General features: G+C 43.4%; 1 protein-coding gene and 2 pseudogenes across 5 annotated transcripts in view; 2 read left to right on the plus strand and 1 right to left on the minus strand.

The window, feature by feature from the left end:
• The window catches only part of aass (aminoadipate-semialdehyde synthase), a 58,276-nt gene that overhangs the window by 30,032 nt on the left and 3,996 nt on the right, over positions 1 to 24,248 (plus strand). For all 3 annotated transcript variants that reach the window (XM_083663164.1, XM_083663166.1, XM_083663165.1), the window contains exons 12-23: positions 143 to 202; positions 1,398 to 1,465; positions 9,776 to 9,897; positions 10,675 to 10,804; positions 11,349 to 11,459; positions 11,626 to 11,734; positions 12,645 to 12,785; positions 15,001 to 15,168; positions 15,666 to 15,761; positions 17,463 to 17,578; positions 20,336 to 20,424; positions 23,787 to 23,963. In XM_083663164.1, the coding sequence (XP_083519290.1) occupies positions 143 to 202; positions 1,398 to 1,465; positions 9,776 to 9,897; positions 10,675 to 10,804; positions 11,349 to 11,459; positions 11,626 to 11,734; positions 12,645 to 12,785; positions 15,001 to 15,168; positions 15,666 to 15,761; positions 17,463 to 17,578; positions 20,336 to 20,424; positions 23,787 to 23,963 (1,387 nt within the window). The remainder of the gene's footprint in view (positions 1 to 142; positions 203 to 1,397; positions 1,466 to 9,775; positions 9,898 to 10,674; positions 10,805 to 11,348; positions 11,460 to 11,625; positions 11,735 to 12,644; positions 12,786 to 15,000; positions 15,169 to 15,665; positions 15,762 to 17,462; positions 17,579 to 20,335; positions 20,425 to 23,786; positions 23,964 to 24,248) is intronic.
• Positions 6,374 to 7,384, minus strand: LOC310800548 (splicing factor C9orf78 homolog pseudogene; annotated as a pseudogene). Its single transcript has one exon. The product of its transcript is annotated as a splicing factor C9orf78 homolog pseudogene (transcript).
• Positions 18,598 to 19,008, plus strand: LOC310800628 (histone H3.2 pseudogene; annotated as a pseudogene). Its single transcript has one exon. The product of its transcript is annotated as a histone H3.2 pseudogene (transcript).

The following is a 24,248-nucleotide window of genomic DNA, read 5'->3' on the forward strand; positions in this document are numbered from 1 at the left end:
TCTTACCAGACTTCTGCTTCAGTTTGCTATGGGAGAGAGTTGCAACAGCACAGAATGTGGAACTAAGCCGAAAGGGGACTCGCCTTTTGGGGGTTCAGGTGTTCTCCCGTTCATTTGTGAATCCGGTGTCTGTCCTCCTCAGCTGCCATCGGACGCCACCAGGCCACTGGAGGAAGAAGACTTCAGCCCACAAGTCAGAGACGTGAGTAGAAGACAACTGAAAGATTTGACAGGAAATCCCAAAACACCATATTGTACAGTATCTGCTTTGGAAAAAATCTCAACCTGAAGTTCATCGTTCAATCCTATAATACGTATGTGAAGTCTCTGTGTGTGAGGGAGTGAGTGTGTAACTTTTGCTTTTCTTACCTACCATCTTTTTTAAATTTCAATCACAAAATGTATTTGTCTTGTGCCGTCGGATTTTTTAAGCGTCAATAGGTGCGTTCAGACCAAACAATTGTGTGGACTCCCTGAGATGAACTGCCCCCTGAGGAGCTCCCCGAGAACTACATACCTTCAAGGGCTTTTTATGCCTCCGCCGGCGCTAGCCATGCCGGAGGCATTATGGTTTCGGGTAGTCCGTCCGTCCGATGTTCGTTAACGTGATATGAGGAACGCCAGAATTTCATCAAATTTGCCTCAAACGTTCACCTGGACTGGATGAACTGATTACATTTTGGTGGTCAAAGGTCAAGGTCACCGTGACCTCACAAATGCCATTTTCAAGCTTGTTAACGCAATATCTCTGACGGCTTGACGGAATTTCTTCACATTTTGTTCAAAACGTCAAAGTCTGGACAGACATGGATGTCGACTGCTCACTTGTTGGTGGAGGCATATATCCGCAGTGTGGTGGTTTTAGTTTCTGTTTGCATTCGCACCACCAATAGGAATGCTGAAGTGACGTAAGCAGGCCAACAGTTAGCATGCTAACGCTACTAGTAGCTTCACAGCAAAGCAAGTGAGAGTCCACGGGGGATTGATAATACTTTTGCTAACAATTAGCTAGCTAACATTAGCTTGATGGAAAAAAGCATGTTAATGTTAGTGATGATACTTAGACTCGGGCCATTTCTAGAAGTTTGACCAATCTACCATCAAGCGCCGTTCAAGTTTCCTCTTGTGCTAGCTACCCTGAAGTAGGAGCTTAAAAAAAGTCCCTGAAATGGTGTTCTAAGAACTACGATGGTTCCCAATATCTGCTGTGCGGACAATAAAAAAAGGGGGAGTTCCTCCAACTGTTTTAAAATTCCTCAGGTCTGAAAATGCCTAACGTCACCCTTTTCAAGTGGTGGCTTTCTGGTTTTGTTTTTGGAACAAAACTGCAGATAAAAAAGATTCTTCACTCTGAAATGTTTTTCAAAAATAGTGTTCATTTGTTTGATTTTGTGCAGGCTGTCATCACCTCGAACGGGAAGCTTACCCCAAAGTTTGAATACATTGAAAAACTTCGGGAGCAAAGGTAAGAATTATTTAATGGATTCAAAGACTGTTTTCATCTTTGTTAAAGTATTTTTTACATGTTTTTTGTGTCACTGCTTTGTGATGGTTTTGGGTGTTAACATTAATATGACACTTTTGTAGAATATTTAATCCAATATTAAGTGATGTTTTCACTGTTCTAAGCTTATTTGTATGTATGTGTTTGGCGATTTTATCTTTAAACTTCCTACATATTAGAAAGCACTCATCTTCCCCCAAAGATTAATATACAAGTCGAAAAATTACTTTGGCACACATGCATGTTCCATCTACGAGGTAATGCAACCAATCTAAGGATGAAATGTCTAAAGATTACGAGACAGGTAACATTTTCCATCTGTATCACATGTGCTACTATAGCTGACAAATAACCTGCGCTAACTTGCTGCTGTGCTAACAGTAGGCTAGGCTAGGTCTTGCTAATGACAGTTTATAGCATGCAATATTAGCAAATACTTGGTGATATTTGTGCCGTGTAGCCACCCGTTTGTGGTGTATTTTTCCCTCCTCAACTCACCTCACTTAGCACAACCAAAGGGAAGCTAGATGCCATTTATTTAATATGTATCATTACTTGCGTCTCAAAATCTTTTACCACCCACCGTGTGTTTCATCTTTGTGTTCAGTTTCCAGCCGGCTCCATGGCTCAAACTATCTCCTATAGACAGAGCAGCACAGGAATGAGTCCCGACCAGAACTATTATGTTGGATCTTCAGGGGGAAAAGGGAATGGAGCTTTAGAATGTGGATTTTGCTTAACCCATTGATACCTGATGCAGCATTTGCGTGTATATCCCTCATTTGTGTGCGTATCCCTTTAAGACCGCGTTAACGCGGTTCGCGGTCTTAAAGGGATACACACACAAATGCTGCATCAGGTATCAATGGGTTAAATGCATAAAATAAGGTCTGTGGTTAACACAAGTTTATGGGACTGGTTAATTTGTGTTCAGCAGGATAGTCTTCACAAACGTGAATCACTTTTATGACTTTTGAAACGTAAATGCATTTTTTTTAATGTGATTTTCAGAAAGCGTTTTTTTTTTGTTCTTTTTTAAACAAAACACCAAAATGAAACCATTGGTGGGTCGTTTGGACGCTGGTAATGAAACGTATAAATCAAGGCAATCCACCGTCTTTTCGGTGCTACACAGCGGTGTGTAATATTTAGTGTATTTAGTCTAACAGACTGTAGTATCGACTAATGGACCTTATGGTTGTTCCTGCACAGTGCCGTGGTGTGCTGCCTGCCTCTGCCTTAACACCTTGCTTGGCTAGCGTGCTAGCTAGCGCACGTAACAGCCCCGCTGCTGCATCACTGAGGCACTGCTGGAGAGGGGTGAAACATCTTTTCTTCTCACTTGATGAAAACAGACGTCACCCATCTCATTTCGTCTCCCGATTTTGGCATGCAAATTAAAATGATATCTGTTAAACAATCCAGTCCAATTTTGGAAATTCATGTCAATATTAATTTCCCCAATTAGTTAACCTTTTAATTGTCTTTGATTTACTATTACTATTATTATTACTCTTTATTACTAAGTTCTCTTGATTGGTGATCACAGCTCTTCTTTTACAATCTGTCCAGGTGATCTGTTCAGCCTGCAGGGCTGGAGGATACGGTTGAAATCAATATCACATAATCATAAGGATTTTTTATATCGACATATGACGATATAGAAATCACGTTAAATAATCAAATGAATGTTCATCATATTGAAGCCAATGGTAATGTGTGGTGTGATGTCAAACTAAACTGACATTTTCAGCTAGTATTGCTAATGCTACCACCATACTTCATTTTGTCTGAGTTTCTAAGTACAATGTGCTTGTTCTCATCAGTTCAGACAGCAGAATTGTGCGTCACCATATCATCACAACATAATCCCGCTGAAAGACCATAAACTATCATATTGAATTATCATCATTTACTATGGAGCTCCATATAAACCGTGCTGGCTTCCACTCAGCCTCCACCTCAGAGCAAGGACCCTAAAAAGGACAAGACAACACTCACGTCACAGCGTTTGAATTTTGCATTGGGGCCAGTCCCAAAATCCCAAATAAAAGCATTTGTACCTACTTTCTTCTGTCAGTGCAGAGTGGAGGAGATGATCTTCTGTCAGTGCAGAGTGGAGTAGATGATGGTGAATTCTGAAAGAAAGAAACATGAGGAGGTTGACTTCACACTGGGTGACTGGTCGGGTTTCCATCCAACTTTCCAATTAGACTGATTAAAATGGCAGATTAAAAAAAAAAAAATTGTAAAACTTACTTTAGATGTGTGTGTGTGTGTGTGTGTGTGTGTTTAACTGTAACAGTAGTTTGTGGTAACTACTGTAGTGACGGAAGTGAGTTAATTGCATAAAAAAGTACACATTTTCTGACCCAACTTTTGCATCATCCTACCTTCGGGAAGCTGGTTTATGCAGCTGAACTGATGACGTCATCGGTGGGATTTATGACATCACTGATGATGTCACAGTGGGATTTATGACATCACTGATGACATCACTGGGATTTATGACATCACTGATGACATCACTGGGATTTATGACATCACTGATGATGTCACAGTGGGATTTATGACATCACAGTGGGACAATCACAGTGGGACAGAGAAACAAACAGACAGAGCCCCAGCTCCCATTTATATACTGATGATGATTTTTTTTTTTTTTTGTCATTAATGCCTACCCCACACTACAGGATTTTCAAATCCTTGAAGATTATAAAAATCTTGAGAGCCCACACACTACAGGACAGAGAGAGCCGATTTTTTAACATTTCAATCTTGGGACACACACACAATCGCGTCTGTTCAAACGCAACCCCACACACTAGAAGATTATGATGAAGATTCACCTTGGAAGCAGGGCTCGACGTTAACTTTTAAAATGCCTATTCAGTGTGCGCACCGGGTGTAGTAGTGTCATTTCGTTTTCTAAACAAATTTTATTTTTTGTTTTTATAATGCATTTGCACTGAAAGGATTTGTTTAACTAATATTAGCGCGGACAGCCGCGTCCATTCGGGGTGTAGGCCTACTGCACGGCCAGGCGAAAACCGTCTGCACAGGTGTCTTGTGGAGGGGCGCGTCTGCTGATTTGACTCACTTTTCCGTGCGGACACTCGCCGATGCGGGAAGCTGAGACCTAAGCGCTTGTTGTAGGCTACATGCTTTGCAGTATAGCATTTAGTTTTCCGTCCCGTTCAAAGACGCACGGGTATTTCACCTCGATGACAATTTCCTCGTTCTTTGTTTCTGTGCGGGGCTGCGGACGGACGCGGACCAGATTATTTTGCGAAAAACTGTAATGGAAACGCAGCTACTACTGGCTCTCTGCTCAAGATGCAATCGCCTGTGTCGGGTTGTAAATATCTAACATGTTAGATACTGTATGCCCGATTCACAATCGGGAAGAGGCAGTCTTCCCGATTGTGAATCTTTGAACCCCACACACTACAGGATCATTTGGGAAGATTATCTGCCCGACGCGCTTCAAATCGGGAGCACCCCCGAGAAAATCGGGAGGGGGGAATCTTGGCCATAATCTTGCAAATTATCCTGTAGTGTGGGGTAGGCATTAGTCTCAACCATTTATTAAAACCAAAACAAGCACAATGAAGCACTGAAAACTATTTCAAATGCAGCTAAAAGCCAAAAACTGAACAAAGGAACACAAAGCACTAGCTTGCATTATACACTGGTTTAAAAAATATATATAATCCAATAAACAGCAGACACTGAGGATTTAACAATGAAATTAAACAAGACTCAAAATGCATGGTCCAGGGGCAGGCTAGCTGACATTAAAGAGGAAGAATACCACTCCAGATTTGACTCATTATAGTCTACTAAAGTTAAATATTTATCTGTGAACACGAGCTCTGTTCCAAAGCTAGAAACCTTGGCTGAGTTCAGTTCCCTGCGCACACACACTCTCTGCAGGTGGATATCTTCTGCTTCTGAAGGTGAATGTCTTAAGGGGTAATCACACACAGACATGTCCCTAGAAACGTGTCACCACCAAAACCATTGTTCCCCTATGGTACTGTGCAACTGGTGTGTGCTCTTCTTTTTACGCATGCATAAGTTAAAATATTCTCTAGCTAGGGCTGTACCCGACTCAAAATTCTCAGTCCAATCGGATTTAGCTGTTCAATATGAATATTTGACTTGCTTTTTCTTCTTCTTTTTACAAGACTATCTGGCAATCAGAAAATACATTGGCATGAGCTTGTTTGATTTGTTTGTGTAATTAGGACTTGGTTTTATGGTATTATTAGGCTGATACTTATACCAAAATAGGCTATATATCGGGACAAACCAAGCAATTGTATGTAAAATCAGATATTCAGCACCCCCATATTAACCAGAATGGAATGATCCTTGTTTCATAACCACATTTTGCGACTATTCGACTGATTGGCTCAAATCAGGCTCCATCGAATGAATCGTCGACTATTTGGGGTCACCCCTAATATTCTCAACTTTTCCAGTCTTCTGCTCGTCAACGTCAGTTAGTCCAGTCTTCTGATGGATGGGACAGAGGAAAACACGTGGTGGAAGGGTGGGACAGAGGAAAACACATGCCCGAAGCTGTCTGCCTAAATGCTTTTGATGCAGCTTGATGCTTCTGTGTGATCGCCCCTAGAGACTATAACATGAATCATTAAATTGAGTCCAATAAAAACAACACATTCTGTCAGTAACCATTAATGACAACCCCTCATTTTGGCAGTAACAGTCTTGGAAGCCAAAAAACAAACATAAAAGACAAAAAGGTGTATTTTACACCATTTACAAAAATCACAATGCTATTTGAGGACTAACCTTGTCCTATGAGTTTTCGCAAAAATATTCACAAACTCCATAACTCATTTAGACTCTTCCTCCATCGGGCTGAGAAGTTTTCCTCAGTACCGCCGATTCGTCTTTTTGAATTTCTCATAGTGGTAGTCGTCTGTGGCCTTCTCATTATTTGGACGTTTGCGGTAGTTGGGTGGTGACGGTACGGCTTCTGAACCTGGTTTCTCTGTGTCGCCCACGCGCAGCGGCCTCGCTTTGGGCTCTTCTCTTCTTCTGTGGTGCCTCTGTGGGGCGTTCACATCCTCACGATAGAATCGGTTGTGCTGGACATAGTTGACAGCGATGTTGGTGGGTACAAATGATGTGCCATGGTGCTTTTTCCTGTTCCTCTGCTCTGCCAAGAGTTTGGCTTTTGCTTCTTCTGTGAAGATGATGTTTTTTATCTTTGCATCTATGCCGAGGTCAACCTCAGGGATTCCACTCAGCATCTGATTGGACAACATCTCCTCTGTCTTCTTGGCGGAGTTGACTCGGATGTTCTCGGGCAGTTCATACAGGTGATCCTCTGCGTTCTTGACCTTCACCTTCTGCTCCTCCGCCTCCATCAACCCCTTTTTCTTTCTCAGCTCCGTCTCGATGTACTTCATCATGTCTACATCCTCATCTCTTCTGTTTGTTTCAGCAGAGAACGAGGTGCCCAGGTTGAGGTCTGTCTCATCTTCTTTTATGTCCCTACTCCAGTCTAAGTCTTTGGCTTTGACTTTCTTCATGTCCACAACCCCCCCTGTCTTCATTTTAAATGGGTCATCCTCAGTCTCGGTCTCCAATTGTAGTTTTTCCCCCGCCATCATGTCGGACAAACTGACCCCGGTCTGTCTCTTCCGCAGACTCTGAAGTTCTTTCGCTTCGTCCAGTTTTGCTCTTACTTCAGCAGTCACCTCATCCTCCTCCTCTTCATCGGATGACTCCCTTCTCCTCCTGAACTTCTTACCTGACGACATCCTTCCACCTTGCTTTTCAGAGCTAGCTAGATCAACAAATGTATTCTGCTTTGTCGGCGGTGGCAGAGCGTTGTGTTGTGGCCTGTGGCCATGATGATGATGATGATGATGATAAGATTGTAATTGCTCAAGTGACATCACTGGTGACATCATCACTGATGACATCACTCACTGATGACATCACAATTGCTCAAGTGACATCACTGATGACATTGAGTGCTCGAGTGACATCACTGGTGACATGACCAATTCTATACATAATACATGTAGTGATATCATCAGACCAATCTAGTCCAAAATGGCGAACTCGGATCTTGAAGAGCTCGAAGAAGAGATTTACGACAAGGTCGACGAGCTGACGGAATATGTCAAATGTCAACGATGGTGGAAGCGCCTCTTTGGAAGCAGCTCTGGTCCTGTAGCAGAGAAATACTCTGTGGCCACCCAGATAGCCTTAGGGGGAGCCAGTGGATGGTGTGCAGCATATCTCTGTCAGCACTTTGGAAAGGTTGCTGCTACAGCCGTGGGAGGTGGTCTTCTGTTGCTACTGATTGCCAGCAATACTGGCTATGTCCAAGTGGACTGGAGGCGAGTAAAGAAGGATGTCAACAAAGCTAAGAAGCAGTTAAAGAAGGGTACCAACAATAAAGCGTGCCCAGAGCTCAACACATTTGTTGACAAGTCGACGGAATTTGTGAAGAAAAACATCGTTGTCACAAGTGGATTCGTCGGATGCTTCCTGCTTGGTCTGGCGTCTTATCGTAGTAGCTCTGCCAAAATGAGACGAGCCTGAGCCCTATACCACGACGGAGGATTAAAAGATCCAGGATATGTTCCCTCGAGACGACGGTGGTTATCATCTCGGTCCGTCTCGTGCAACATGAAAACGCTCGTGCACACGAGCTCGTCCGCACGAAAGAGGTGTGGTTTGTAACAAAATAGCCAATCACATGCGACATGGACAGATCCAGTCAGAGACGTGCCGTTTGATTTCCTCATTGATTCATTCAATCCATCTCAAAGTGGAACAGTCTATGATCAAATCACATTAATTAGCAGAACTTTATATGTCAGAATCAAAAATCCTTGTGGGATCTTAGTTTGTTACTCAAGGACTATCTATTCTAAACTTGCCCTCAGTCATTTCTTTGAACAGCATTTTGTCTTCATATTCAAATATTTGCCGACAGCATGAATTCACCTCAATAAAACCTCTGAATGTCCTTTTACTGAGTGGAAATTACATAACTGTCTCACAGTTTACATTTACTTTATGAAGCTTTCGAATACACATGTATATGCTCAATGAATAAATATCTCCATTACTCATCATGATGTGATGGAACCTCCTCATAATATTTCAGAATATAGCCTAATATTTCTGAGTGAGCAGGATCGTAGTGCTGCAGCTTCAGAATGTAGAAAGAGAGTTATTTTACTTTTTAATAGATCAGACGATTTGAACTTTAACTTGAATTTGGATAAGATAAAACTATGATGCCCGTGCATGGGGAAAGATTGTTACACAGTGGACGTGGGAATATGATTCAGCAGGGAAAGGATAGCCTATAATATAAACGTCAAATGTAGGCTAGTAGACTAGAAATTGGTGAAAATAATAAAATATTCTAACAAGAACCCATAGAAAATAGACCTAATTATAATGTATATAGGATAAGCCTAATATTTCCTGCTGACATTTTTCAGCACATGGCTTGTAGAAAACGGTCTGTAATGGCCCACCATCAGGCCTGTTCTTGGGGCAATTGACGCCCATGAACCAACGCGCCAACGAAGTAATGATGACACCGCCGTGACATCATCGATGATGATGTCAGAGTTCACCTGTGAGGTCATCAGCGATGTCAGACGGTCTAGGCTGACTGTGACGGCAGACGTGACTTCATGAGGTCACCGATGATGTCATACCTCCCCGGACGTTGTGACATCATCAACGATGTCACATCGAAATTCTTGGTCCTATGTTTCCCTTTCTGTATACGATGTATACTGCTTCTGCCTGATGCTCAATAAAGATAGCCTGAAAAGACATCTCTGTGGTTCTAACCGATCACTGCCCGTGAGCCCTCACCTACGATCCAGCACACTTCACCCAAGGCAAGGACATAAACTTCCTTACATGGCTATCGTAAAGAAATTGATAACAGTTCTTCTCTCAAGGAGAACAAATTATATAGGACACAGTGGGAATATTTTCCATTGATAAAATAGTTGTAATTGAGTAATTGAGACTGTAAAAAGATTTGGTCAATTGGTCACACCTCTGGGATGAAGTTTGTTGTAGTGAAAACGGTTGGAATGAAATCCTGCAGACTCTCGCTCTTCGTGGTTGATGGTTTGAAACCCTCTGTTCTGTATTAATTTGACAGCTAGTTGGATGGAAACGCCACGCCTGAAGCCCGTCGATGCCTTTATGTATGTGTGTGTTTGAAGTTGACTCCATGTGGTTCAGGGAACGCGCCCAGATCATGAAGAAAGCAGGGGTGAAACGGGTTCTGCTGCTGGGCTCCGGGTACGTGTCCGGACCCGTCATCGAGTACCTGACCCGGGACGAGGGAACCCAGGTCACTGTAGGTACGTCTGCTCTCTGGGCACTGGGACAAGGGCAGGGAAAGTCACACATCACATAAGTTCATGAGGAATGTTCTAGAGGTTTGTGCAGATTTTTTTATTCTTTCATTTTTCTTGGTCTTTAGAGTTAGTAGTTGAGAACTCAGAACTGTAATGAACAGAACAGTCATTCCCATTGAAATCAATGTTTCTGGACGGGCAGCGCGGTGGGCATCTATCTGTCTGGCACCTCCCACCTCCCTTTGCAGGCACCGCCTGTCTGGCTGGGTTTTGTGAGCTGAGCTGGACTCCGTGGCCTGCCAGAACTAACGTGGATGCTCAGTGTATAAGTGTAGTTATACTCTGGTACAACAAAATCTCATGTGGCTTCTCTCTGTGTACTTAACAAGTATACAAGTAAAAATACATAAGGGAATAGTAAAATCAGTCACAAAAACAGTAGTAGCAGCATACTGTGCAAGACATTTTGTGCAAGTGCAGCTTAAATCAAGATAAATCCAGATCAAATAAAAGGCACTGGTTAAAAGTGACTTATCATGAAGATAATCCACAGACCTTGTTGTGAGCAGTTACACGTAGGAACTATTCTCTTTCGACCAAACTACATCCGCTACCTGCAGCAGCTAGCTAGCAGCTATTTTCTTTCAACCAAACTAGTATTGGAGAGAAGGCAGATATCTCGACGGCTGGTATCTTCAAAACTCCGTGACTCACACCAAGGTTCCTCTGGGTGACCTCCTTTCTGTCTCTCTGACTGACCTCCTTCCTGTCTCTCTGCAGCTTCTGTGATTCTGAAGCAGGCGGAGGAGCTGGCAGCTCGATATCCCAACACCGTGCCCATCATGCTGGACGTCACCAGCCAGGAGGGACACCTGGACTCTCTGGTCAAAGACCACGACCTCGTCATCAGGTACGCACCACACCACATCGCAGGCACGCCGCACCCTGACATCCCGCACGCTTTATGGTAGTGATCCACAGCGCCGTTTTTGGACGTGAGGGATTGGACTGCTTCTATGGTTTGGAATCACAAATTGAATCACGAGACAATACTATATCAATTCTTTGGACAACAATGGACCACTGGATTGGACTGGACCACTAGTATGTCGGTCTTACTTGTACCCATTGAATCGTGGTGTCTATGACATCACAGTGGCTTGCGTGACATCACTGATGACATCACAGTGGCTTGATTGACAGCACGGATGACGTCACAGTTGCTCGAGTGACATCACAGATGACAGCACAACTGCTTTGAGCGAGATCACTTATGACATCACTAATAACATCACAGTTGCTTGAGCGATCACAACTGCTCGCGTGACATGACATCACTAAGGACATTGCGGTTGCTCGAGCGATCGCGACTGCTCGAGTGATATCACTTATGACATCACTAATGACATCACAGTCGCTGTAAATGATGCAAGAGACGTGTGTTTTGTCCTCAGCATGTTGCCGTATGCCTTCCACCCGGCCGTGGCCAAGCAGTGCATCAAGAGGAAGGTCAACATGGTGACAGCCAGCTACCTCAGCCCCGCCATGAAGGAGCTGCAGCACAGGTCAGACAAGACTCAAGTCAAAGTACAAACATGTCTATTGAAACGTATATCGAATGTATCAAGAAAATAAAGAAAGAAAATAAAATAAATATAGGAAATATACTAGATGCCTAGTCTAATGAAGTGTGTGTCATGGCCTGTGCATGCGTGTGGTGGGTGTGTTTAGTGCGGAGCAGGCAGGCGTCACCATAGTGAACGAGATGGGTCTGGATCCTGGCATCGACCACATGCTGGCCATGGAGTGTATCGACCAAGCCAAGGCCGAAGGCTGCACTGTGAGTCAGCGCACGCCGTGTGTGTTTACTGTGTATGTGTGTGTTTGTTTACTGTGTGTGTGTGTGTGTGTTTAATGTGTGTGTGTGTGTGTGTGTGTGTGTTTACTGTGTGTGTGTGTGTGTGTGTGTGTGTGTGTGTGTGTGTTTACAGTGAATGTGTGAGTGCTGATAATGATTATGTCAACGCTACGGTCATTGCAGGGTTGAAAGGCCCGGACCTTTGGTTGGATTCACTACTGGGCTTGAAGGGCCCAGACCCTGGTACCCTGGTACCCTGGTACCAGACCCTTGTACCCTGGTACCAGACCCTGGTACCCTGGTACCCTGGTACCATACCCTGGTACCCTGGTACCAGACCCTTGTACCATGGTACCCTGGTACCAGACCCTGGTACACGTTCAGGGTTCAGGGTGAACCTGTATGTAATTCCTGCCGAGTTCAACTCCGTTCAGTTCCTTCTTAAAGGAGAGCTCAGCACCCAGCATCAGACCTGCATCTACTTGGGATTTTTTTTTAAAGGCACGTCAACGTCTCAACTTTGGGTGGAGCTAGGGGGCGGGGCTTAGGACATGGCCTGTCAACCCGCTCTGACTCTGGGTGGGAAAGGGGGCGTTCTTGGTGATGTCAGCGGAACTGAATATCAGCCTCTTGGCAGACCCAACTGCAAAAGTGGGTTATAACCCCTAGAGGGCACTCTCGCTGCATGAAAATTGTACAGTGTGTTGAATGAACGGTTTACTCTAAAATGTGGAGATGTTGCTCAGACGCATTCACCAACACTTCTCAAAAGCCATATACGTACATTGGTTTAAAGCCTGAAAAATTAGTTTCAGGGTTTAGTTACCCTTTAACAAGTTATGAGTTGTCTTGAACGCAGCCTAACATGCTGGGTGGGGGGTGTGTGGTCCAGGTGGAGTCCTACAGCTCATTCTGCGGTGGACTTCCTGCTCCAGAGTGCTCAGATAATCCTCTACGTTACAAGTTCAGCTGGAGTCCGTACGGCGTGCTGCTCAACACCGTCAGCCAGGCCATCTTCCTGCAGGACAACCAGGTACGGTGGCCTCGAAGCACCAAAAACTCACTAAGTTACTGGCTGCATGTGTTTTGGTAAATATCACTAAGTTACTGCATGTGTTATGCTAAATATCACTAAGTTACTGCATGTGTTATGGTAAATATCACTAAGTTACTGGCTGCATGTGTTATTGTAAATATCACTAAGTTACTGCATGTGTTATGGTAAATAACACTAAGTTACTGCATGTGTTATGGTAAATATCACTAAGTTACTGCATGTGTTATGGTAAATATCACTAAGTTACTGCATGTGTTATGGTAAATATCACTAAGTTACTGCATGTGTTATGGTAAATAACACTAAGTTACTGCATGTGTTATGGTAAATATCACTAAGTTACTGCATGTGTTATGGTAAATATCACTAAGTTACTGCATGTGTTATGGTAAATATCACTAAGTTACTGCATGTGTTATGGTAAATATCACTAAGTTACTGCATGTGTTATGGTAAATATCACTAAGTTACTGCATGTGTTATGGTAAATATCACTAAGTTACTGCATGTGTTATGGTAAATATCACTAAGTTACTGCATGTGTTATGGTAAATATCACTAAGTTACTGGCTGCATGTGTTATGGTAAATATCACTAAGTTACTGCATGTGTTATGGTAAATATCACTAAGTGGCTGCATGTGTTATGGTAAATATCACTAAGTTACTGCATGTGTTATGGTAAATATCACTAAGTGGCTGCATGTGTTATGGTAAATATCACTAAGTTACTGCATGTGTGTTATGGTAAATATCACTAAGTTACTGCATGTGTTATGGTAAATATCACTAAGTTACTGCATGTGTGTTATGGTAAATATCACTAAGTTACTGCATGTGTTATGGTAAATATCACTAAGTGGCTGCATGTGTTATGGTAAATATCACTAAGTTACTGCATGTGTGTTATGGTAAATATCACTAAGTTACTGCATGTGTTATGGTAAATATCACTAAGTTACTGCATGTGTGTTATGGTAAATATCACTAAGTTACTGCATGTGTGTTATGGTAAATATCACTAAGTTACTGCATGTGTTATGGTAAATATCACTAAGTTACTGCATGTGTGTTATGGTAAATATCACTAAGTTACTGCATGTGTTATGGTAAATATCACTAAGTGGCTGCATGTGTTATGGTAAATATCACTAAGTTACTGCATGTGTGTTATGGTAAATATCACTAAGTTACTGCATGTGTTATGGTAAATATCACTAAGTTACTGCATGTGTTATGGTAAATATCACTAAGTTACTGCATGTGTGTTATGGTAAATATCACTAAGTTACTGCATGTGTTATGGTAAATATCACTAAGTGGCTGCATGTGTTATGGTAAATATCACTAAGTTACTGCATGTGTGTTATGGTAAATATCACTAAGTTACTGCATGTGTTATGGTAAATATCACTAAGTTACTGCATGTGTGTTATGGTAAATATCACTAAGTTACTGCATGTGTGTTATGGTAAATATCACTAAGTTACTGCATGTGTTATGGTAAATATCACTAAGTTACTGCATGTGTGTTATGGTAAATATCACTAAGTTACTGCATGTGTTATGGTAAATATCACTAAGTGGCTGCATGTGTTATGGTAAATATCACTAAGTTACTGCATGTGTGTTATGGTAAATATCACTAAGTTACTGCATGTGTTATGGTAAATAACACTAAGTTACTGCATGTGTTATGGTAAATATCACTAAGTTACTGCATGTGTTATGGTAAATATCACTAAGTTACTGCATGTGTGTTATGGTACATTGAAAAACATTGAAAAATAAAATATGGGGGGGGATCAGGAGAGAGCATAGAACATTTCACTCAGACCAAAAATAATTTTTTAGTCAGTTTTTGTTAGTTTTGTTTTATTATTATTATTATTATCATTATAAATTTTTTGGTCAGAGTAAAATGTTCTATGGTCTCTCCTGATTCTGAATAGCTGAATCTTTGACCAAGTCAAACTCTTCTTAGAAGGATTTTCCAAAACATCAATGGAAAAATGAATGGGGAATGAAATCCCTTAGGTCCCATGTTGAAACCGGCAGAGCCTAAACCGTGTGTGTGTGTGTGTGTGTGTGTGTGTGTGTGTGTGTGTGTGTGTGTGTGTGCGTGCGTGCGCGTGTGTGTGTGTGTGTGCGCGCGTGTGTATGTTACGCGGGCGTGTGTGTGCGCGTGTCAGGTGGTGAGTATCCCGGCCGGTGGCTCTCTGATGGAGTCAGCAGCAGCGATGGATTTCCTCCCTGGGTTCAGTCTGGAGGGATTCCCCAACCGAGACAGCACCAAGTACGCCGAGCCCTACGGCATCCAGGGGGCGCACACGCTGGTCCGAGGCACACTGCGCTTCAAGGTGCGCGCCGAACACACACACACACACACAATACACACACACAAGACACACAACACACACACCCTCGAACTGGGCAACAAAACAAATCACTTTGAATCAGAATCACTTAGCGTCACTTATAGTTAAAGCCTATGTACATTCATCTACATCTAATTCATTAGTTCTCAACATAGGATCCTTCGGGGGGAAAATTGGGCATGGTTGTTATCCTCTGACATTTATTAAGCAATTAATTCCTTGAACCAATCATGTTGTTGGGCAAAAAATAAACAGGTGCAACAAAATCAGAATCACTTCTCAAAACCTCTCTTCACTGGTGAGTCCAGTCAAACTAGCATGTAGCTAACTAGAGAGGATGTCCGCTAGCTGTGAATTTTTGCTATGTTCAACAACATTGAGTTATGCAAAAGTACAGTATTAGCTCTCTTATTTTGGTTGGTTATGAATTAACCAACCAATTAACCTGTTTCTCCTCTGGTTCCTCCTCTGTCCTGCAGGGTTTCTCCAAGGCCATGAGCGGCTTCGTGAAGCTGGGTCTGATCAACAGCGAGCCATGTGCCATGCTGGACCACACCTCCGCCCCTGTGTCCTGGGTGAGCAGTGAGGAGTTAAACACAGATGTGTGTTTGGTGTGCCATCATGGCTGTCTGTGCTTCTTCAGAGATGTTTGATCTGATTCAACATGTTCCATCCTTGTTTGTCTGTTTAGCCCAATGACGCACCAATCAAACATGATCCAGCAACTGCCATTTGAGTGGTGTGACATGGGCTTTAGCCTTACCAGCAAAAAGTCACACATTAAATCAGTGCTGCAAAGAAATCAGGTGCAAATAAAACGAGGAAAAGATCAGAAAATAGTTGTATTCAGAACATCATCACATTGTCTTTATTTTTATATTATTACATTTTTGTGTTGCTGTGTAAGTCTAACAATGGAAGAGAGTGGAAATTGATTTTTTTTATATCCTTCCAGTATATCCACCTTATTTTTGAATGCCCCACTGTAAAAAATAATTGTGGGCACCAGGTCCGGTTTAACGTGACTTATTGTTGCAGCTTGCCATTTCCTTTGTTATACTCGGCTGCAGACCCGAATTATAAAATAAAATAAAAATAAAAGTTATAAATATAGTCACGTTATAAACAACTAACCAACGCTGGGGGTCCGTATGGAAACAGTGTTACTCGAAATGGTTAAAAGTTCAATCAATTTGGTCATTCAGTGGTGTTTTACTGCCATGTAAAGTAACTATTACGCTAGCCGCTAGCATTAGCCACAGTAGCCGACTACCCACAATGCATTACGTTATCCCAGCACCCGAACGACACGGCTGTAGAGCAGAATGGCTCTGCTGTAAAATCCTCATAGACGTTTTTTTTGTCAAGTTAAAATGGTCTATTACACCGGGAAGAAGCACCCATCAGGCACCATGGCAGCTAGAAATAAGGTGGATATATTTTTTGGAACTAAAGAGATGATGTCAGTTTAAAATCCTAAAAGACTCACGAGCCTCATTTGGAAGGGAACAGCTAGGAAACAGTCTAGAGCAGGGATGGGCAACTTTGATGATAGAGAGGGCCACACAAAAATGTCCTCGCTACCAGAGGGCCAGATTTTGCTGAGGGTTGGGGGCCGAACGGCGCCGGCGCAAAAAATTTGGGGCATTTGAAGCCAGGTTTAGAGGAATAACTAATTTTAAATTAACAGTTGTGATGTCATTATTCAGTCTTAACCACCAATATTTGATCCTTTTCTCACTCCTATGTCACCACCTGCTGAGTGGGTTAATTTAAGCATAAGTATCAGTAAGTGGCCCGGGATTCTCAAAGCCTGTGTTGAGGGTCACACAAGAACAAAAATGCACTCTTGAAGCTAAATAAATCCAAAACAGAGTTAATTATTTTTTACTTCAATGTAGAACAGTCAGTTCTTACACATGAGATTACTTTTAGCCTTTTGGTCATAAAGATTATTGAAAGCTATTCCATATTCCAGACTGAAATGTTATAACAGAAGTGGAGTATTGGCCAGAATGACATGAACATGTGGACACTTATTCAGCGGGTATCTTGCATGTTGCACTGTATTTTTTTTTTTTTTTGTGCAATTCCAGCGCGGGCCACACAGGGGGCGCTCAGCAGGCATGCGGCCCGCGGGCCGCCAGTTGCCCACCCCTGGTCTAGAGGTAGAGCGGCGGTATAAAAGGAAACAGTGTAGGAGCTAGGAGGTATCGAAGGAAACAGGAGCTAGGAGGCATAGAAGGAAAACGTGTATATTTGTTCCCTCTCTGCAGAAAGAGCTGCTCTGTGCGCAGATGGGCGTGGCCTCCTCCATCTCCCACGATGCCTTTGAAGACGCCGTGTACGAACACATCGGACGGGACGACTTCAGGATGGACACGCTCAGATGGTGAGAACCTCCATCTGGTCTCAATGTGGATTACCAAGCCAAGTCCATGTCATTCATGTCAAGTCTCAATGTAGAACAGCAGGGCAAGTCAGAACAACTCAAGACTCCAGTATCAGTTTAATATCGTAAAGAAGACTAAATACTGTGTCTAGGACTTTTCAATGCAATTTGGTTTTAATAGGATAAAAACGTAAGAGCATCAGGAGTTTGATTTCTATAGAGGCTTTCAACTCGACAATTGCCCCCAGCTTACTTCCTGACAGCTAGGTTCCAGACTGGTCCCTAGCAACACAATTCTGTGAACACCATCAATAATCAGTTTCAACTTCAGTCAATTCAGTCATTCCATACAAATTCAGAAAACAGAATTTAAATTCAGTCGTCTGCTGGAACAAATCTCATCTCTTTCAATCTTCAGTGGTGTCAAACTCAAGTTCATCCCCGGCCACATTACGCGTTATGGTCAAAGGGCCGGTTCTAAATGTAACACGATATAAATGTATAGCCTACTTATTATCATATTACATAATTGCCTCTGATTCAATTATGTGTATTATGTTATCGTAATTAAAAATTGCCTAAGTGGGCAGGTGGGGGGGGGTTAGTCACGATTTTGCGGGCTGTGTCTGTGACATCATCAATGATGTCAGAAATCAGGAATTTCATTAGTGATGTCACTTGCAATTGTGATGTCATCAGTGATGTCACTCGAGCAATTGTGATGTCATCAGTGATGTCACTCGTGCAATTGTGATGTCATCAGTGATGTCACTCGAGCAATTGTGATGTCATCCTTCCTGGCTGAGGCTATATAAGTGGTGGAAGATCCACGGCATCCATCCAGTCGACCGGAAAGCCATACGAAGAAGAAGCTGCTGCTCGCGTACGATAATTCCCCTCCAAAAACGATCATTTTGACCCTCAGGTACGATAATTCAACATTTCCCACCTGGCAACACTGCTGCAGAAAGACATATTCTAACTTTTCTCATAAGGAAGGAAGAACTCAACATTGTACCATGGCCAAAACCAAGCAGACTGCCCGTAAATCCACTGGAGGAAAAGCTCCCAGGAAGCAGCTCGCCACCAAGGCTGTCCGTAAGAGCGCCCCGGCCACCGGCGGTGTCAAGAAGCCTCACCGTTACCGGCCCGGTACCGTGGCTCTGAGAGAGATCCGTCGCTACCAGAAATCCACCGAGCTGCTGATCCGCCATCTGCCCTTCCAGCGCCTGGTCAGAGAGATCGCTCAGGACTTCAAGATCGACCTGCGCTTCCAGATCTCTGCTCTCACGGCTCTGCAGGAGGCCAGCGAGGCTTACCTGGTCGGCCTGTTTGAAGACACCAACCTGTGCACCATCCAGACCAAGAGGGTCACCATCACGCCCAAAGACCTCCAGCTGGCCCGCCGCATCCGCGGAGAGCGCGGTTAACACTAGAAAGACCACAGTGGTCATTTTGAGCTTTTTCAAATGTATGTATATGTGCAATAACTTTGTTGAATTAAAAATGACAATACTGCGGGTACCTGACTTTTCCTAAAAGTGTCTGTATTGTCATTTAAAATATAGTTTTTATATGAATTACGCAAAAGTAAAAATACAATTTTTACCTAGAAAGACCATAAGATGTCATTTTGACCTCACTGAATTTCCCAGGGTTCTAGACCTATTTTTTGTCTATACATTTTCACATTTTGGTGTAGTTTTGTCTTTTTAAAATATAAACACAATAAATGGATTAATCTCTCAATTAATGCAGAGTCGGTATCCAGCTGCATACCGATCCCGCTCCGCGAACCCGCACATAATCAATCAGTACCGCAACCCACCCCGCCCCGCAGACATGAGACCCGCACCCCGACCCGGAACCGCATATATATAATCACCGTTAATCTGCAGTGCAAACATTTTGTAGTGACCCTAACGAAACTGCCACCGTTTCACACGGGAGGCGAACAGCAGTCTTTCTGGCCGAGACTCGTCAGCTGATGATGTACTTTAATTAGCTTTTAGCAGCTGCTAGCTGACTAACCAGCTGGATAGCTCTGCTATCAGACACTACAGACAGTTACAGCAAGCAAAGTGACTTACCAGCTATTTCCAATATGTCCGGTATAATCCATACTGCCTTTATGATCGCTGTTGCAGGAACGTAAATCCACTTTTACAACGTTCAACCTCTCCACTTTCACGGTATCCATGACATGTTGTTGCCTGTTGCTATGATGAAAACAGCCACACTGGCTGGTATGGTTGTAGTGGCGCTGTCACCTCACAGTTAGAAGGTCCTGGGTTCGATTCCCGCCTGGGACGCTGTGGGCACTGAAGGTGTTCCCCCCCCCCCCCCATGTCTTCAGTGTCTACTGCCCAGGTGGGCTCTCTTGTCAAAAAGGCCTTTCTGTGTGGAGTCTGTGTGTGGACCCCCACTAAAAACATGCAGCCTGACCAGCGATGACAAAGAACTGAAGTTGGTCCCCCGGGTGCTGCATGGACACTAAAGAAAGCCATAACCGTGGCAGCCCTACCCGCACCCCTTGAGTTTGACATGGTCATGTGCTCCAAGTCATTTACACAAACAGAAGATCTCAAGTCAAGACTTTAGAAACCTTTAAAGGTATTCTGGCTTAGTGAAGGTTGTTTCATTGTGATTTGTGAGGGAAAGTGTTGAAGTTTTGTGTGTGTGTGTGTGTGTGTGTGTGTGTGTGTGCGTGTGCGTGTGCGTGTGCGTGTGTGTGTGTGTGTGTGTGTGTGGGGTCAGGTTTGGGATGCTGAGTGAGGAGCCCGCCCCCCAGGCAGAGAGCATTCTGGCTGCACTGGCCAAGCACCTAGAGGCCAAACTGTCCTTTGGTAAGACACACTCTCTCTCTCTCTGTCTGTCCTCTCTCTCTCTTTCCTCTCTCTCTCTCTCTCTCTCTCTCTCTCTCTCCCTCCCCTCGCTCTGTGGCTTGTTAAAAAGTTAGCGAGGATGTTGGACTGGACTGGTAAGTTCTGAAAACATGTCTCATGTTTTATTCCAGCTATCGGGATTTCTTTACTGTCGAGCAATTTTGCAGAGGCAGGCCTAGTAGCATAGTTAGCCACTAACGCTAGCACTGCACCGAAGCCTGGAATGTGCCGGACACATGTTTTCAGAATTTACCATAGCGTTCATCTAGCTTCCTCACTGACTTTTATCATCGAAGCCCTCATTTTGTTTTGTGAGGTTTCTAGGTCAGGAGAATTGTAGCTCCCGCACCTGAAGTAAACGCAAGCATTTATTAGCCCACTTAGCTGAATGTTAGCAGATAGCTTTGACGTTACACCGGGTTGGAGTCTGAAGTGCTTTGAATGTGGGGAGATAACGCAGTCACACAGCGCACACAGGCTGACTGCTGCTGGACTGGGGAACATCTAAACTGTCTAAACTAAAATCTTAAAATCGATATTGCAGATATTTTTTTATTTTGTACTTTTTTAAGTTATAGACAGCATGTTGTGTATATTGGATATTTTTTGGTTATATTTTATATTTGTTCTATTTGTGTTTTTGTATGTCTAGTTATTTATAATTATTAAATTCCCAGTGAAGTTTACGGTTTCATTGCATTGATTGCATTGTCATTTTGGACAATAACATTTATTGATAAGCTGTAAAATACCCTGCCTACATTACATATCTCAAGTCATGTCAAATCATATCTTTGTCAAGTGATATTTGAGGGATCATTGCAAAAAAAATTCTGTAATATAATGTGTATATAAAATATAAGAATATCGGCCCGTCGGCCGATATATCCATATCGGAAATTTTTCACTCGCTAATATCGGTATCGGCATCGGCCTCAAAAATCCCGTATCGGTCGGGCTCTAAAACGAACCTACAGAACCAAATACTACAAACACAACTATAACCATCCATCCATCTAATCCAGGGGTGCCCAAATTCTTTCCCATGAAGGGCCAAAACTCAATCTGGGTGGAGGGCCGAGGGCCAAAAATAAACGTTGTGGAATTACATTAAAATGTATTGTGTTTTATAGAAAATTAACATTCTAAATCTAAAATAACATTTCAATATAATACCGGTAATCTACTTTTTATCTGTTTGGTAATTGTAATAATTTGCAATTGGTTATATATATTAAAAAAAAAACATCTGCATTTGTGGGGAGCTTAAACATTTAATCAGTAAACACCCAGTTAAAAACAGTTGTATTTTCCACCTTTGTAATCAAGAGAGAAATTTGACTTAATTCACAACTTGAAAAATCCTCAAGGTACTTTGAAAATCAGCTTTATTGTCCATCTTTTGTAAACAATTTGCCATGACAATTTGCAGGGATACAATCTCAGGAGTGAACACAGTATCCGGCCGCAGCCACATTCAGACACTGTTTCACAAAGTCACCACATGAAAAAGCTCGTCCATCCTTTGCAATCAGTGCAGATATCTGATAACTTGCCAGAGTTGCATTCTGGATAAAAAAAATCGGGACAATTTTTTTTTTTTTTTTTTTTTTTTTTTTTCAAAATCCGTGGCGGGCCAAAACAAACAGAGCGCGGGCCCCAAATTGGGCACCACTGATCTAATCCATCCATCCGGGGTTGGGTCACGGAGGTAGTCCAGAAAACTTCCTTTTCTCTGGCCACATTAGCCAGCTCTGACTGGGGGGTCCCAAGATGCTCCTAGGCCAGCGTGGAGATGCTCCTAGGCCAGCGTGGAGATGCTCCTAGGCCAGCGTGGAGATGGCCCGTTCATTTACAACTGGGAGTGAAGGATTTCACGGTTGAGTGACGTCACACCCGAGTTGTCGGCGTTCCATTAAAACAGTCGGGGAAACCAGCCAGGGTTAGCTCTAGCCTAGCTCTAGCCTAGCTCTAGCCTAGCTCTAGCCAGGCTAGCCATCGTTAGCAGCCTCCACAGCGTGTCGGCCAGGCGGGAGCTCTCACAGTCTTGACTGCTGCCACTGCTGCGTGTTGAGGTGAGCGGAGCTCAGGCTGTCAAAGAGGGAAATCGTGATAAAAAAAATGCATTTCACAAATCCGATTGCGGCAGTTCTTTGTGGTCAGAGCCCGTGGGGGACACTGTAGAAGTCATTTCAGAGGAGGAGCAGTTGGGAGACATAATGGCTGCCGAAGAGTTAAGGTGCTCTTATACTCGAGCAAAGCTCCGTGGGGGTGGGGCCCCGCGAGTCTCCGTGGAGACCTCGCGCTGGGGGTGATGCCATTATACTCAGAAAGTGATCAGCATGTATTGTACAATGGTGAGAACAGCCCGTGAAAAGTCACAATGAAACTCTGTGCAGTACTGAGTGCGCTTTCACTCTCAAACGACCGCACATCAGCACATGAAGGACTCACCAAACTTGTTTTTACTGAAAGCCATTTTTACTTCTCAGCCCTGATAGACTACTACTCTGTGCTGCTTTTAATCTCTCTCAAACATGCTCTCAACACAACACATTGACTTGGTGAAATGGCTAAAAATGAACAGTTGCAAATCAAAGTTTAGCCTACCACATGGGTCAAGAAATGTGGTGAAAACACAGCTCAGTGTTCAGGGTTCAGTGGCTCGAAAGCGGCCATGTTTGGAGAGAAGCTCGCGCTGTTAGAAAAAAAATCAGGCACAACGCGAGCGCCCGACGGAGCTAGCGAATAACCACGGCCAACAAATTTACGTAATTTGACGCGCCCGCCCCTCGCTCCACCCCCGCGCCCTTCACGGCAGGGTGAGCATAATTCAGCCTTTAGAGCCTAGTGTTGCTGCTGGAGAAACTGCACTGAAAGAGTTAGCAGGCGGATGCGCTGCAGAGAAACAGTGGCCTTCAGCACCTCCAGAAAATGAGGAATCGGGGAAGGCTAGTGAGGAGCTGTGCACAGTGGCTGAGGTCGAGACTACGCCCACACAGTCTCAGAGTGGAGGAGAGCAGAGAAAGCTGCTTACTTTTCCCATTGAGTTTTCTATGATTTCCAAGCGTCATTTTATATACTTGGCAACTTCATATCTACTTCAAATTTGGCTGGGTGGTTAATAACACGTTTCTGTGGTGTGACAAACTCAAAACACATATTTACGCTTGGTTTCCAGGGACTTTAAGTACCTCTGGCAACCATTATTCTATATTGGACCAGTAGTAGTAACATTAGTAGTAGTAGTCTCTCTCTCTTTCTCTTGCTCTCTCTCACCAGCTCTCTCTCACTGTACCTTTCTGTCTCTCGCCCTCTCTCAGATAAGGGCGAGCGTGATATGATCATCATGAGGAACGACGTGGGTCTCCGCCACCCGACGGGCGAGCTGGAGACCAAACACATCAGCCTGGTGGTGTACGGAGAGACCGACGGCTTCTCCGCCATGGCCAAGACCGTCGGCTACCCAGCAGCCATTGCTGCACGCATGGTGCTCGACGGTCAGTACAGTACAGAACCAGGGTGTGGAGGGTTACTTAAAAAATGTAATCCATTAGAATTACTAATTACCTGTTAAAAAATGTAATCAGTAATGTAATCCAGGTATCACAATATAAAAGTAATGTAACTGATTACTTTACGTTATTTTTGTATTACTTTTGAACTAGTTTCCCGGGGCATGCTCCTCAGAGTCAGGACATATTTCCAAAAAAACACAGCTGTGAAAGGCGCCGTTCACACCTAACACACCTTTTTCAGTATAAGAACGCTATGGAAATCATGTT

This window comes from Poromitra crassiceps, assembly GCF_964638095.1.
Source record: "Poromitra crassiceps genome assembly, chromosome: 30".
Lineage (NCBI taxonomy): Eukaryota > Metazoa > Chordata > Actinopteri > Beryciformes > Melamphaidae > Poromitra > Poromitra crassiceps.